Below are 16,503 nucleotides of genomic sequence, written 5' to 3' on the forward strand. Positions count from 1 at the left end.
CTGGGCAACAGAGTGAGACCCTGTCTCAAACAATAAAAAAATAAAGCTGTGGCAGAATGTGGAGATTCTTGGAAGCTGGAAGCTCCCAAGTGGTATTTGTAAACCTCACGTTGTAAATAACGGAGTCTTTGTGTCAGTTAGGCTTCCTTAGTTTTAGGAAACAAGAAATAATTATGGCTAACTCAAGTAAAAAGAGAAAGAGAAGAGAAAAAAAGATATGGAGATAGAGAGGGAGAGAGAGGAAAAGACGAAAGGAAGGAAGGGGGAAAGGAGAGAGGAGAGAGAAAGAGAGAAACAGACTGATTAGTGTATTGGATAGGTTACATAACCAAGTGACCAGTCAGGAACCCAGCAGCTCTGGGGAGCTCAATGTGATGCATTGACAAACACGCTCTTAAGAGCACTCGATTCCTGCTACCTTCTATTCGGTGGGTCTCCAGCCAAGATTCCAGGTCCCAGGAGAGTCTGACTGACCTAGTGTTTGTTTCCACCTTTGTGGCCTGGGTTCTGTGCTTGCAGCTCATTAGAATACAGGGAGCAGAGACAAGCAGGTAGTTTCCCAAAGGAAGGGATGCTGAGTAGATTTTTAATTGTTTTTTAAGTATGGATTCTTCAGTAAACTATGCAACGGTTACTATGCAAAACCTAAGATTTCCCTTATTCAAATAAATTATCTTTCATATTAGACATCTAAATATGCACTAATTTAGCTAAACCCTTGGGTTCGTTGATCTCATCACACTGAGCTAACATTCTTGTTGCTGTTGTTTACAGTGACTTGAAGTTTCTATCTTCACAATTGCTTTCCTCTCAAATAATTCCCAGATTTTAAATTTTTATTTTATTTTTTTCTGGAGACGGAGTCTCGCTCTGTCGCCCAGGCTGGAGCGCAGTGGCGCGATCTCAGCTCACTTGCGCCTCTGCCTCCCGAGTTCAAGCGATTCTCCGGCCTCCGCCTTCCAGCTAGCTGGGACTATAGGCGCGCGCCCCCACGCCCGGCTAATTTATTTCCCAGATTGATACCCATTGCTTCTGAGATGTATCCTTTGGAGAAGACTAAGGTCGCCTGGCAGAAAAAGATGAAAGAAACTAGGAAAATTATGACACTGAGAGAGGAGACTCGCGAACCAGCAAAGCGACCCCAATCCGCAATTCCCCCTTCGGTGGATCGATTACCAAGGCTTCCTGGCAGGCGCTCTCCAGGGCTGCCGATGTGAGCCGAACTGCACATTGGGAACTGTAGTTGAGCGGGGAAGGCAGAGAGGAGGGCGCCGCACACGCGTACAGGAGCCCGGGTCAACAAAGACGCGCCGTGCGCGCGCCCCGGAGAAAAACACGGGAAGACGTGCGCGTGCGCGGCCGCCACTGGGAGCCACCAGGCGGCGGAGAGGACAGTGGCAGGAAGGGAGGGGCCCGAGCCACCGACTGCAGGAGGAGAAGGGGTTGTGCTCCTGGCCGAGGAAGGAGAAAGGGGCGGGGCCGGCGGGCAGCGCGCGGCGGTGCGGAGCCCCTGAGACCGGCGGGCACACGGGGGTCTGTGGCCCTCGCCGTCGCAGTGGCCGCCGCCGTCGCTTGGTTCCCATCGGTCTGCGGGAGGCGGGTTATGGCGGCGGCGGCAGTGAGAGCTGTGAATGAATTCTCCGGGTGGACGAGGGAAGAAGAAAGGCTCCGGCGGCGCCAGCAACCCGGTGCCTCCCAGGCCTCCGCCCCCTTGCCTGGCCTCCGCCCCTCCCGCCGCCGGGCCGGCCCCTCCGCCGGAGTCGCCGCATAAGCGGAACCTGTACTATTTCTCCTACCCGCTGTTTGTAGGCTTCGCGCTGCTGCGTTTGGTCGCCTTCCACCTGGGGCTCCTCTTCGTGTGGCTCTGCCAGCGCTTCTCCCGCGCCCTCATGGCAGCCAAGAGGAGCTCCGGGGCCGCGCCAGCACCGGCCTCGGCCCCGGCGCCGGTGCCGGGCGGCGAGGCCGAGCGCGTCCGAGTCTTCCACAAACAGGCCTTCGAGTACATCTCCATTGCCCTGCGCATCGATGAGGATGAGAAAGGTAACTAGGGGGCTGGGGGAGGGGGCGGCGACGCCAGGAAGAAGGCGGTGGGGTCGCCGGGGGAGGGCAACACCTGCGTCCCTTTCCAGCGGGAGGGGACGGTGCACCCCCGGAATTGATATGCCCTGGGAGACTGCGTTCCCGTAGGTCGGAGCCTCTATCTTCTAGTATTCTCAAAACCTCTCCCCTTTCAGGGCACCCTGGCTGTCGACTTTGTTTCAGACACCAGCCTTCCCCCACACTTGTACATGACCCAAGTCACTGTGAGACACCCAGACGTGCAGATGACAGTGACAGTTGTCCTAGAGTGACCACACCGATCCTTTCTAGCACTGTGAACAGTGTGCGGCTTCCTCTGAGCCAAGGTTTCCAAAAGGTTTTGATATTGAAGAAGCAGTGCCTTGTTACTGGCTTTTAATGAAAGCAGAGTACTGTAGTGTCAGAAAAAAAGAACAAATGGTGACAATTTTGAAAGAAATAGCTGCGTATAACTGCGGTTGAATTTGCATCATTTTAATCAAGATAATCATTTTATCAGTACAACGATTCCTCAATACTTTTTCAATGAAGTTATATTTAGCATAAAACTTTCCCCCTGGTTGCTTTGATTTTAATTAAAGCAGTATTCCAAAGTAGCCTTTAATTTCCAAGTTGAAATGTTTGAAGAATGAATTGCATAAACTTAAACATACCACTTTACAATAAAACCTAAAACAAATATGTATCTGAATGAAAGTAAGGATACTACATCTTTCGGTTTTCTTTTAAGCTAACCTTTTTTTTTTTTTTTTTTTTTTTTGAGACGGAGTCTTTCCCTGTTGCCCAGGCTGTAGTGCAATGGTGCAGTCTCGGCTCACTGCAACCTCCGACTCCCTGGTTCAAGGGATTCTCCTGCCTCAGCCTCCCGAGTAGCTGGGATTACAGGCACGCACCACCACGCCCGGCTAATTTTTGTATTTTTAGTAGAGTCGGGATTTCACCATGTTGGCTAGGATGGTCTCCATCTCTTGACCTCGTGATCCGCTCGCCTCGGCCTCCCAAAGTACTGATATTACAGGCATGAGCCACCGCACCTGGCGTTAAGCTACCTTTTTTTGTATATGTGCCAGGCATTGTGCCGTTAGCTTTGCATGTGTTATCTTTTCTCCTTTTTTAAAAAACAACCATCCCAGACCATGAAAGGTGTTATTTAATCCTCACAATAACCCTGTGAGATGAAGGTATTATTGGTATCAGCATTTTAGAGACGAAGAAAATGAGGCTCAAAAGATAAAGCAGATCATTCCAAACCTATGCTAATAGTTTTTTTTTGTTTTGTTTTGTTTTGTTTTTTTTGAGACGGAGTCTCGCTCTGTCGCCCAGGCTGGAGTGCAGTGGCCGGATCTCAGCTCACTGCAAGCTCCGCCTCCCGGGTTCAGGCCATTCTCCCGCCTCAGCCTCCCGAGTAACTGGGACTACAGGCGCCCGCCACCTCGCCCGGCTAGTTTTTTGTATTTTTTAGTAGAGACGGGGTTTCACCATGTTAGCCAGGATGGTCTCGATCTCCTGACCTCGTGATCCACCCGTCTCGGCCTCCCAAAGTGCTGGGATTACAGGCTTGAGCCACCGCGCCCAGCCGAAACCTATGCTAATAGTTAATGAAATTTTTTTTATGGAAAATAAGTGAAATTAGGAGAAGTCTAACTTTTACAATTCTCCCCTTTTATCCTTACTTCCAGTATGCTGAGATCTTGCTTCTCCTTCTGCCAAAAAACCCACTTTTCTACCACACCTCAATTAGATACTCACTTGCATTGTCCATTAATGAAAACAGGAGCAATCTGCACTTCATTCATAGTGTCTCTCTCTACTACCAACTCCAAAAACTGTTCTAGAATTTCAATCTTGTTGAAACCTATTTCCTTTGTGGGGCCTCGGAGTGGGAAGTAGGATATAGGGAAAGAGGCAGGTATTCATTGTTTTGGACAGTAATGAAAGTGATGGTTAAGAGAGGTCAAGGAAGGAGTTAACATTTAAGAATACTATGTGTTTGTGGAAGGAAATTTTTTGTTAACTGCTCCATTCTTTTTTTTTTTTTTTTTTTTTTTTGAGACAGAGTCTCGCTGTGTCACCCAGACTGGAGTGCAGTGGCGTGATCTCGGCTTACTGCAACCTCTGCCTCCCAGATGCAAGCGATTCTCCTGCCTCAGTCTCCCGAGTAGCTGGAACCACAGGTGCACCCTACCACGGCTGGCTAATTTTTTGTATTTTTAGTGGAGATGGTATTTCACCATGTTGGCCAGACTGGTAACGAACTCCTGACCTCAGGTGATCTGCCTGCCTCAACCTCCCAAGTGCTTGGATTACAAGTGTCAGCCACTGTGCCTGCCCAGCAAGCTCCATTCTTTATCACCTCTTAAGAACATCCAGGATCCCTTGGGGAGAATGAAAACAGTTGCAAAGTTTTAGAATAGAGGAGCATGTTTAAGAGTAGATCATATTTTGGGCTGGGCACGGTGGCTCCCACCTGTAATCCCAAGGGAGGCCAAGGCGGGTGGATCACGAGGTCAAGAGTTCGAGACCATCCTGACCAACATGGTGAAATCCCATCTCTACTAACAATACAAAAATTAGCCGGGCGTGGTGACACATGCCTGTAGTCCCAGCTACTCGGGAGGCTGAGGTGGGAGAATTGCTTGAACCTGGAAGGCAGAGGTTGCAGTGAGCCGAGATCGTGCCACTACACTCCAGCCTGGGTGGCAGAGCAAGACTCCATCTTGAAAAACAAGAGTAGATCATTTTTTGCTGGGCACGGTGGCTCATGCCTGTAATTCCAGCACTTTGGGAAGCCAAAGTGGGTGGATCACTTGAGCCCAGGAGTTAGAGACCAGCCTGGGCAACATAGTGAAACCCTGTCTCTATGAAAAATACAAAAACTAGCTGGGCGCAGTGGCACATGCGTGTAGTCCCAGCTACTTGGGGGGCTGAGGTAGGAGGATCACTTGAGCTCAGGTTGTTCAGGGTGCAATGAGCTGAGATTGTGCAACTGCACTCCGAACTGGGTTGACAGAGTGAGACTCTGTCTCCAAAAAAAAAAAAACTTGTTATTTTGTTTTTTTGTTCACGTGTGTGTGTGTGTGTGTGTGTGTGTGTGTGTGTGTGTGTTTTAATTGAGACGGAGTCTCACTCTGTTGCCTAGGCTGGAGTGCAGTGGCGTGATCTCGGCTCACTGCAAGCTCCGCCTCCCGAGTTGACGCCATTCTCCTGCCTCGGCCTCCCGAGTCGCTGGGACTACAGGTGCCTGCCACCATGCCCAGCTAATTTTTTGTATTTTTTTAGTAGATATGGGGTTTCACCGTGTTAGCCAGGATGGTCTTGATCTCCAGACCTCGTGATCTGCCCGCCTCGGCCTCCCAAAGTGCTGGGATTACAGGAGTGAGCCACCATGCTCAGCCATTGTTGTATTTAGGAAGAGAATGTCAGAACATGCAAGGAAATTTTATTTATTTGTTTGTTTGTTTATTTATTTTTGAGACGGAGCCTCGCTCTGTTGCCCAGGCTGGAGTGCAATGGTATGATCTTGGCTCACAGCAACCTCTGCCTCCTGGATTCAGGCAATTCTCCTGCCTCAGCCTCTGGAGCAGCTGGGATTACAGGTGTACGCCACCACACCCAGCTAATTTTTTTTTTTTTTTTTTTTTTTGAGATGGAGTCTCGCTGTGTCACTCAGGCTGGAGTGCAGTGGCGCTATCTCGGCTCACTGCAAACTCCACCTCCTGGGTTCACACCATTCTCCTGCCTCAGCCTCCTGAGTAGCTGGGACTATAGGCGCCTGCCACCACGCCTGGCTAATTTTTTGTATTTTTTTTATAGAGACGGGGTTTCACGGTGTTAGCCAGGATGGTCTTGATCTCCCGACCTCGTGATCCACCCACCTCGGACTCCCAAAGTGCTGGGATTACAGGCATGAGCCACCGTGCCCTGCCAATTTTTGTATTTTTAATAGAGACAGAGTTCCACCATGTTGGCCAGGCTGGTTTTGAACTCCTGACCTCAAGTGAACCTCCCTCCCTGGCCTGCCAAAGTGCTGGGGTTACAGGCGTGAGCCGCTGTGCCTGGCTACAAGGATATTTTAGTTAACACTGTTGGTTGATGGGAGTTGGGAGGTAGGATAAAAGGGGAAATTAAGGAAAACCTAGGCATGAAAAATAAAAGACCCTGAGGTCTTAGATTTGAAGAAATAGCAGTTCCATGTGAGGAATAAGTGGAAGAAATAGAATTCAGACCTCAGGTTTCAGGCTGGTGACTTAAATCTTTGAGTATCACATGTATGAATATATCTATTATACTTAAATTCTCGTGAACATTTTTATTTTTCAGTTGGCTATATTAAATATTTAAAAATATTTAATTTGTTTTAGAGACAACGTTTCACTCTCTTACCCAAGCTGGAGTGGAATGTGATTATAGCTCACTGCAGCCTCAAGGCTCACTCCTAGGCTCAAGTGATCCTCCTTTTTTTTTTTCTTTTTTTGCTAGAGGTAGGATCTTGTTATGTTGGCCAAGCTGGAGAAATTTCAACAATGTTTTCGGTGATCTGTGTAATGCATATTTCATACTCTTTCTACTGATAATGTTTCTGTTCACAACTTTTTCTTTGTATTTTGATTTCTAATGTGGACATCAGAATGGGCTGTTGATAGCTTTTTTGAGACAGTCTCGCTTCTTCACCCAGGCTGGAGTGCAGTGGCGCGATCTCAGCTCACTGCAACCTCCACCTCCCAGGTTCAAGCGATTCTCCTGCCTCAGCCTCCCCAGTAACTGGGATTACAGGCATGTGCCACCCCACACCCAGCCAATTTTTGTATTTTTAGTAGAGACGGCATTTCACCTTGTTGGCCAGGCTGTTCTCGAACTCCTGGCCTCAAGTGATCTGCCCGCCTCGGCCTCCCCAACTGCTAGAATTACAGGTGTGAGCCACCGCGCCCAGCCTGACAGGTCTTTAGTTTGATTTTAGTTCAACAACTGATGATATAATATGCCAAATTAAATTAGTTCAGACTGAAGCAGATTAGTTACAGATTCATTTTCCTTTAAAAATGAAGTAAAACTTTAGCCAGGTATGGTGGTGGGTGTGCATAATCCCAGCTACTTGGGAGGGTGAGGCAGGCGAATCACTTGAGCCCAGGAGGTGGAGGTTGCAGTGAGCTGAGATCTCACCATTGCACTCCTGCCTGGGTGAGAAGAGTGAGACTCCATCAAAAATAAAAGGCTGAGCGTTGTGGCTCAAGCTGGGTGCAGTGGCCCATGCCTGTAATCCCAGCACTTTGGGAGGCCAAGGTGGGCGGATCACTTGAGGTCAGGAGTTTGCGACCAGCCTGGCCAACATATTAGTGAAACCCCATCTCTACTAAAAATACAAAAATTATCTGGGCATAGTGGTGCACGCCTGTAGTCCCAGGTACTTGGGATGCTGAGGCAGGACAATTGCTTGAACCCAGGAGGCGGAGGTTGCAGTGGGCCAAGATCATGCCACTGCACTGCAGTCTGGGCGACAGAGCAAGACTCCATCTCTCAAACAAAAAAAAAAAAAAAAAAGAAAAATGAGTTTATAATTATTATGGTTCTTTTCTATCTTAAATCTTTTCTTTAGGAGATTGAACATTTTTGTACTTTAGTCTTAATCAAGTGGTTGAAAGAGAGTGCGCATTTGAAGCCTGCCTCTTGGCTGTCCTTGACAACTCAAACCTTAGTTCCAAGAGAATTTAATTCTTCGTCTTTCTCACTGCTTCAAAATACATATGATCAAATAGAAATGAGTTGAGTAGGCAGTCTCTTCAAAAGTTTCCTAACTCTGTGGTTAACTATTAAGGAGCTGGTAATATCATGCACTGCCATTCCCTTGGCAACATGACTTATCTTTTTTTTTTGATACGGAGTCTCTATCACTTCTTGGCCTTTTGGCTAAGATCAAGTGAGACGGAGTCTCGCTATGTCACCCAGGCTGGAGTGCAGTGGCGTGATCTCGTGTCACTGCAGGCTCCTCCTCCTAGGTTCACGCCATTCTCCTGCCTCAGCCTCCCGAGTAGCTGGGACTACGGGTGCCCGCCATCACGCCTGGCTAATTTTCTTTGTATTTTTTAGTGGAGACAGGGTTTCACCATGTTAGCCAGGACAGTCTTGATTTCCTGACTTCATGATCCACCTGCCTCGGTCTCTCAAAGTGTTGGGATTACAGGCGTGAGCAACTGTGCCCAGCCGACTTATCTAATTTAACTGAAAGCCAATTTATTTGATTGATGAAATGGTGTATTTCAAACTGTAGTAGTGTTAATTGAAACATTTGGTACCTTGAAACGATAAATGCCAAATTAAATATCATTTTAATGAAATAGTGTATAAATGTGGTTTATATGGTGACTATGTTTATTCTGAATTCTTACGGCATACTCAAATTTTTTTTTTTTTTTTAAATGAAGTCTCGTTCTGTCACCCAGGCTGGAGTGCAGTGGTGCAATCTTGGCTCACTGTAACCTCCACCACCCGGGTTCAAGTGATTCTCCTGCCTCAGTCTTCTGAATAGCTGGTACTACAGGCGTGCACCACCACGCCTGGCTAATATTTTTGTATTTTTGGGAGAGACAGAGTTTCACCATGTTGGTCAGGCTGATCTCGAACTCCTGACCTGAAGTGATCCTTCTGCCTCAGCCTCCCAAAGTGCTGGGATTATAGGTATGACCCACTGCACCCAGCCCATACTCAAATTTGACAGTAAATTTTCATAAAGGCCTTAATTTGTCTGAAACCAAACTATTTCAAGAGAGAGAAATAGCACAGCAAATTCTATTGACTTAATAGAAGGATATGTGAGGTGTATTTATTAAAGCAAATATTTATTGGATGCCAGTTAATTTGTACAGCTCTGCATTTGAGATGATATTTGAGAAATATTTACTTCCTCTCCAGTGAGATGTGTTAAAACATTTGTTATGTGATTAACAAATATGTGTACATATGTATATATGTACATACACATTTTGAGACAGGGCCTCACTCTATTGTTCAGACTGGAGTGCAATGACACAATCTTAGTTCACTGCAGCTTCAGCCTTCCAGGCTCAATCGATCCACCCACCTCAGCCTCCCTGGTAGCTAGGTCTACAGATGCATACCACCATGCTTAGCTAATTAAAAAATTTTTTTTAGAGATGGGGATCTTGCCATGTTGACTAAGTTGGTAAATATTTTCTTTAATTGTCGAACTTCCTTGGAAGACTGAAAACCTGTGATAGCAATTTTGTTTTTGTTTTTTTTTTTTTTTGAGACGGAGTCTCGCTGTGTCGCCCAGGCTGGAGTGCAGTGGCCGGATCTCAGCTCACTGCAAGCTCTGCCTCCCGGGTTTTTATGCCATTCTCCTGCCTCAGCCTCCCGAGTAGCCGGGACTACAGGCACCCGCCACCTCGCCCGGCTAGTTTTTTGTATTTTTTAGTAGAGACGGGGTTTCACCGTGTTAGCCAGGATGGTCTCGAACTCCTGACCTCGTGATCCGCCCGTCTCGGCCTCCCAAAGTGCTGGGATTACAGGCTTGAGCCACCGCGCCTGGCCTATGATAGCAATTTTGTATAAGGAGAAGCTGAAATTTAAAGAGTAGACTCACAGCAGAACCAAAAATAGAATTTAAGTGAATAGACTCAAAATATTGTACTTTTTACTTTATACTACAAGTTTTTATGTTGTAATGCTGGTAATGGGCTCCTTGGAATACTTGGAGGAAAAGAGAAGGTTGTGATAATAGTTCTTTGGATTAACTGGAACATGACCTAACATGTTCTGCATGTCTCCTGTGGATAGACAAGCCTGAGATCTCCTGGGTAATACAATGGTGGAGGTTCTCTAGGTGTGGTTCGATTTCTCAAGTATGTAGGACTAAACAGAAAAGGCCTAGTATGTTATATGAATGAGAGCTGAAGTTTCTCAGGATATTGTAGGGCTAAAGGATCAGGCACCAAAGACAGAAATTGTCTAAATAAAATATTTTTCTATTCATAGTTTTAAAGGGCTAAAGGGTCAGGCATTAAAGACAGAAATTGTCTAAGTAAAATATTTTTCTATTCATAGTTTTAAGCTGTGTATATGCGCATGTGTGTATTTAAAATAACTTTGTCAATGAAGAGAGTCAAACTCTGTAAAATATTTGAAGAGATTTATTTTGAGCCAAATATGAGTGACCAGTGGCCTATGACCCAGCCCCAGTAGATACTAAGAACATCCGTCCAAGGTGGTCAGGCTATAGCTCGATTTTATACACTTTAGGGAGACGTAAGATGTCAATTAAGCATGTAAGGTGTACATTGGTTCCATCTGGAAAGGCAGGAAAACTGGAATTTGGGGAGGCTTCCACGTCATAGGCAGATTCAAAGATTTTCTGATGAGCAGTTGGTCAAAAGAGCTTATCTAAAGTCCTGGAATCCATAGAAGGGAGTGTCTGGGTTAAAATAATGGGTTGTGGATACCGAGGTTCTTATTATACAGATGAAGCCTCCAGGTAGCAGGCTTCAGAGAGAATACATTGTAAATATTTCTTATGAGACTTTAAAAGGTGGCAGACTCTTAATCTTCTCCTGGTTCAGAGAAAAGACTTGGAAAGGGAAAGGATTCTCTACATAAATTTTCCCCACAAGAGACAGCTTTGCAGGGCCATTTCAGAATATGTCAAAGAAATATGATTTAGGCTAAAATACTTCAATTTCTTTCATGGCGTACTATCTGACATGTGATACTGTACTAGAGTTAGGCTGGGAATTTGGCGTCTTACTGCTCCAAAACATCTTAATAGCTCTGTTTGAATGTTAATGCTGATCAGTTGTCCCTGAATTCCAAAGGGAAAGGGTATAATGAGTCATGTCCAACCCCCACTTCTCATCATAGCCTGAACTAGTTTTTTAGGTTAACTTTGGAATGCCCTGGGCAAGGGGAGGGTCTGTCAGTCGGTTGGGGGTCTTAGAATTTTATTTTTGGCTTATAGGTTTGTAGAAAATTAATGAAAATTGTCGTATTTCATAGTTCTATATAATTCAATATTGTGCTTTATTTAAAACTCACATATAAAATAGCTGTCCATATCTGTTTTCAGAGGATGAGGGTGGAGGGTAGAAATCAGAAGTGTCAGATTTGGTAATTTTCTTATACTGCTGAAAACCTCTATACCTACCACTTTGAAAGGATTAATTTCAGACTTAATGATTCTACTTTAAAGTTTCTCTGATTAAGGAATAAGTCTGATAAATGGACATTGAGATTATATCATACTTTTCCAAAAGGTAACATTGCTTTTGATTAAATATGCAATACACATTTCACATTTTTTTCTCAAGAATATTTACTGGCATCTGCACTAAAGACACAAAAAAGTGCCGGGCGTGGTGACTCACGCCTGTAATCCCAGCACTTTGGGAGGCTGAGGCGGGCGGATCACGAGGTCAGGAGATCGAGACTATCCTGGCTAACGCGGTGAAACCCCATCTCTACTAAAAATACAAAAAATTAGCCGGGCATGGTGGTGCGTACCTGTAGTCCCAGCTACTCGGAGACTGAGGTAGGAGAATGGCGTGAACCCGGGAGGCAGAGCTTGCGGTGAGCCGAGATCACGCCACTGCACTCCAGCCTGGGCGACAAAGCAAGACTCCGTCTCAAAAAAAAAAAAAAAAAACACACAGAAAAGCAGCCACTGTTAAGGACTTTATCCCTTGTTCTGTTTTTAGCTGGTGTGTTGTTGTTGTTGTTGTATTTTTCCTAATGTTGAATACAGTTAAATCCTGTTAAACTGGATTCCCAATGTTATTGTTAGTTGTCCTGATGACTATTAAGGATAGTTAGTAAATGGATATTGAATCATTTTATTTATTTATTTATTTATTTTTTGAGACGGAGTCTCGCTCTGTCACCCAGGCTGGAGTGCAGTGGCACGATCTCAGCTCACTGCAAGCTCCGCCTCCCGGGTTTATGCCATTCTCCTGCCTCAGCCTCCCAAGTAGCTGGGACTACAAGTGCCGCCACCTCGCCCGGCTAGTTTTTTGTATTTTTGTAGAGACGGGGTTTCACCATGTTAGCCAGGATGGTCTCGATCTCCTGACCTCATGATCCGCCCGTCTCGGCCTCCCAAAATGCTGGGATTACAGGCTTGAGCCACCGCGCCCGGCCTCATTTTATTTTTTTAGTAGTGATGGGGTTTCGCTATGTTGGCCAGGTTGGTCTCAAACTCCTGGCCTCGAGTGATCTGCCTGCCTTGGTCTCTCAAAGTGTTAGGATTACAGGTGTGAGCCTCTGCACCAGGCTGGATATTGAATTATTGAAGAAGGATGTTCCCTAACCCTTCCTGCCTCTTTTCTGATATCTTACTGTCTCTTTTCCACCCAGTAGTAGTCGGGTTTTTGACATCTGGCAAAGTATAGATTGTCTGCTCTTCTATATTAGTTTTCTTCACTCTTTTTTTTTTTTTTTTTTAATTTTTTTAAAGCAAAATAGAGAAAGGGTCTTGCTGTACTGCCCAGGCTGGTCTTGAACTCCTGAGCTTAAGCAATCCTCCCACCTCACCCCCCAAAGTGCTGGGATTGCAAGCATGAGCCACCGTGCCTGGCCAGTTTTCTTCAGTCTTGACCTATAATAGTCCTGCCAAGCCAGTGAAGCTGTTAATATGCTTATGTAGCCTTTTTTTTCTTTTGTTTGTGAATTATTAACAATTGCTGATCTTAGACATCCTATACAATAAAATGTCTTTGAACGCAGTCATATCTCAGCAGCTCATTCTAGTTAATGAGGAAAGAAAAATGTCAAAATCTGTGATTTTCTTAGAGGTTATTAAATGTCTTACAACTGTATAGATAATCTGTAGACATGCTGTACTCACTTACATAACTTTTCTGCCCTTCTGCAGAGGGAGAGAATTAACTTCGTAAGTGGGCTTTGTCAATGCCCTCATCAACGATCTCCAGGAACAAACCTATCTATGGTTGAGCAAGTGGGGTTTATTACTCACTGTAGCCAGGGAGAACACACATATATAATAACCATGGTACATCATAGTAAAAGGGTGTTAGAAAGATCTTACAGGATTTGGGCTCATTTATTTGGTGATTTTAAGGAGGGTTTAAGGAAGCAGGGTTTTTCTCTGAATTGGATGCTGCCAGGAGCTGGGAATAATTCTATGAATAAATATCATAAAACCTATCTAGAAGAAGACAGAGTGAGGTCTAAAGCTGTAGTGGTTAAAAAGCAGAGGTCACTCATTAGCTGGAAGAGGGAAATGTTTGGTATTTCAGACAGTGTTCAGTGTTCATGTTTTGTCTGTGTTTAGACATAATCGTAGAGTGGTCTTGTTGCACCGTGGTCACAGAGTGACCTTATTTCATGCTGATATTCTTTAAGTGCCAGGTCAAATACCAAGGTTTAGCTGATAGTAGTAGGCCAGCTCCTGGATGTAATAAGCTGCTTTTCTCTTTCTCAGCTTTTTTTTTTGTTTTTTTGGAAATAGAGTCTGCCTCTGTCACTCAGGCTAGAGTGCAGTGGGGCAATCTCGGCTCACTGCAACCTCTGCCTCCCGGATTCAGGTGACTCTCCTGCCTCAGTCTCCCAACTAGCTGGAATTACAGGCGCACGTCACCACACTCGGCTAATTTTTGTATTTTTAGTAGAGACGGAGTTTCGCAATGTTGGACAGGCTGGTCTCGAACTCCGGACCTCAAGCAATCCACCCGCCTCAGCCTCCCATAGTGCTGGGATTACAGGCATGAGCCATTCCTCCTGGCGTCTTTCTCAGCTTTGAGGGTCAAATTTTACCCTTTTTGAATTGTGGGACTTCTTATCAAAATTGACATTTAAGTCCTGACCATGTAGGATCTTGGGCAAGTTACTTAACTACATATGCTGAGATGTTTTTTAAATGCTTAGTGCTTGCACATAATAGGTCCTCAGTAAATGAGAACACAGATCCTCGTGTGATCTGCCTGCCTCGGCCTCCCAAAGTGCTAGGATTATAGGCATGAGTTGCTGCACCTGGCCACAAAAATTTTTTGAGGAAGATAAATAAGATGACATTCTTAAGGTTCAAAGAAAATGTCAAAAACTAGAATGATGTCTTTACATAGGGTTTAAAACTTTCCAAATTAACAGGGAAAATAATTCTTTACCTTGGAAATAAATGTTTAAGTTTGATAGTGAAAGCAAATATGATCTTTTTACTAAATGTTTTATTAAATTTTTTTTCTTGTAGACACAGGACCCTACTATATTACCCAGACTGGTCTTAAATGCCTGTCCTCAAGCAATCCTCCCACCTCAGTCTTTCAAAGTGCTGGGACTACAGACATGAGCCATCACACAGGGTCTTTTTAACCAAATTATAGTAGAAAGCACTCTTTCTGTAATAGTGAACTATGAGAGAATTAATCAGGGGCTGTTAGTAATTCATCCCTGAATTAATCGGTGATTATAATGCTTTGTGGTCCATGTAGTTTGCTGGGGATTAGCACACCATGAAAGTCTACCATGAGATTTTTTTTTTTTTTCTTTGAGAACAGGGGCCATAATCAGTAGTCCTTAATGAAATGGACCATTCTCATTTCAATATATATTGCCTAGGCTGGACTTGAACTCCTGGGCTTAAGTGATCTTCCCACTTCAGACTCTCAAACAGCTGGGACTATAGGTGTGTGCCACCATACCTGACTTGAGATTTTTTTTTTTTTTTTTTTGAGATGGAGTCTTGCTCTGTCGCCCAGGCTAGAGTGCAGTGGCACAATCTTGGCTCACTGCAACCTCTGCCTCCCAGGTTCAAGTGATTCTCCTGCCTCAGCCTCCCGAGTAGCTGGGATTACAGGCGCCTGCCACCGTGCCCTGCTAATTTTTGTATTTTTAGTAGAGACGGGGTTTCACCATCTTGGCCAGGCTGGTCTTAAACTCCTGACCTCGTGATCCACCCACCTCAGTTTCCCAAAGTGCTGGGATTACCAGGCATGAGCCACTGCACCCAGCCTTAATTGAGATTTTTAGATATCTGTTACTCTGCTAATTTTGTCACTTGCAAGTTGCCATCAGAAAATTGTTGTAGGAAAATGGCTATATTTGTTCCTTGGAATGGTTTGTGTGAGAATACTTAAGGATTAAATAGGTAAGTAAAGCTAGTGGACTTTATGTAACATAAATGAGCAAATATCAGGAATATACAACTGTGCACACAGTTCGGGGGAAGGATGATTTAAATTAACAAATTTACTAAGTATAATAAAGATACTAAAAATAGTGTTTCCATACTACTTTATTACTTAAAGTATCATCATATACCCTATTTTGTTTGATTTTTGCCACAACTCAGAGTTAGGTAAAAGAAATATTTTCTTTTCAGGTAAGGAGTCTGAAGCCCAGACAGGTTAACTGACTTTTCCAAAGTCGTATTGCTATTAAATGATGGAACAAAGACTTAAATCATTGCCTTCTAACTCACATACTTGCAAACACATATCCTCTCACTCTACCCCAAGCTACCCATGTTTTGACCCTTCTTGTGGCAATCTGGGTCTCACTAATATGTGAAAGAAAATATACAGTAGATAATTTGCAAGTTAATCTGTTATGCTTCTCTCTTCTCTCTATTTAAAGATGAATATTAGCATTTCTGTTGTTTCTACAGTAACACATACTAAAAATAACGCAGTCCAGGTGCAGTGGGTCACACTTGTAATCCCAGCACTTTCGGAAGTTGAGGCGGGAGGATCACTTGAGGCTGGGAGTTCGAGACTAGCCTGGGTATGCAAGACCCCATTTCTTTTTTCACTGCAACCTTCACCTCCCAGGTTCAAGCGATTCTCGTGCCTCAGCCTTCTGAGTAGCTTGGGATTACAGGCATGTGCCACCATATCTGGCTAATTTTTATATTTTTTGGTAGAGATGGGATTTCACCAAGGTGGCCAGGCTGGTCTCGAACGCCTAGTCTCAAGTGATATACCCGTCTCAGCCTCCCAAAGTGCTACAATTACAGGTGTGGACCACCGTGCCTGGCCCCATTTCTGCAAACAATTAAAAAATATTAGCCCAGTGTAGTGGTGCATGTCTCTAGTCCCAGCTACTCAGAACGCTGAAGTGAAAGGATTGCTTGAGCCCAGAATTTCAAGGTTTCAGTGAGCTATGATGATGGCACTGCACTCCAGGTTGGGTGACAGTGAGACCCTGTCTCTAAAAAATAAAGTAAAATAGTGCACAAGTATAGAAGGTGAAAATCTTCCTTAACCTTGCCGTAAGGGAAATGGTTACTAATAAGTTTCTTAACTTTTTGTAGTTATATAAACATAAATATTCATCAGAGAAAAAATATGCAAAACAATTTGCAATCTTTTTCACTTACCATATTTTGGAATTTTTTTCATTTCAATATATTTGATCTTCCTTGTATTTTTTTAGTTTGTTTGTTTTTGTCACCCAGGTTGGAGTGAA

General features: G+C 44.5%; 1 protein-coding gene across 5 annotated transcripts in view; it reads left to right on the top strand.

Moving 5' to 3' along the window:
- The first annotated feature begins 1,354 nt into the window (after positions 1 to 1,354).
- LOC105479905 (spastin) overlaps positions 1,355 to 16,503 on the top strand; it is a 90,413-nt gene continuing 75,264 nt past the window's right edge. For 4 of the 5 annotated variants that reach the window (XM_071076468.1, XM_071076470.1, XM_071076469.1 and 1 more), the window contains exon 1: positions 1,355 to 2,040. In XM_071076468.1, coding sequence (XP_070932569.1) covers positions 1,632 to 2,040 — 409 coding nt within the window. In that variant the 5' untranslated portion in view covers positions 1,355 to 1,631. The remainder of the gene's footprint in view (positions 2,041 to 16,503) is intronic. The other variant, XM_071076472.1, reaches the window with a different exon arrangement.

The sequence above is a fragment of the Macaca nemestrina genome, chromosome 13 (genome assembly GCF_043159975.1).
Source record: "Macaca nemestrina isolate mMacNem1 chromosome 13, mMacNem.hap1, whole genome shotgun sequence".
NCBI classification, from domain to species: Eukaryota; Metazoa; Chordata; class Mammalia; order Primates; family Cercopithecidae; genus Macaca; species Macaca nemestrina.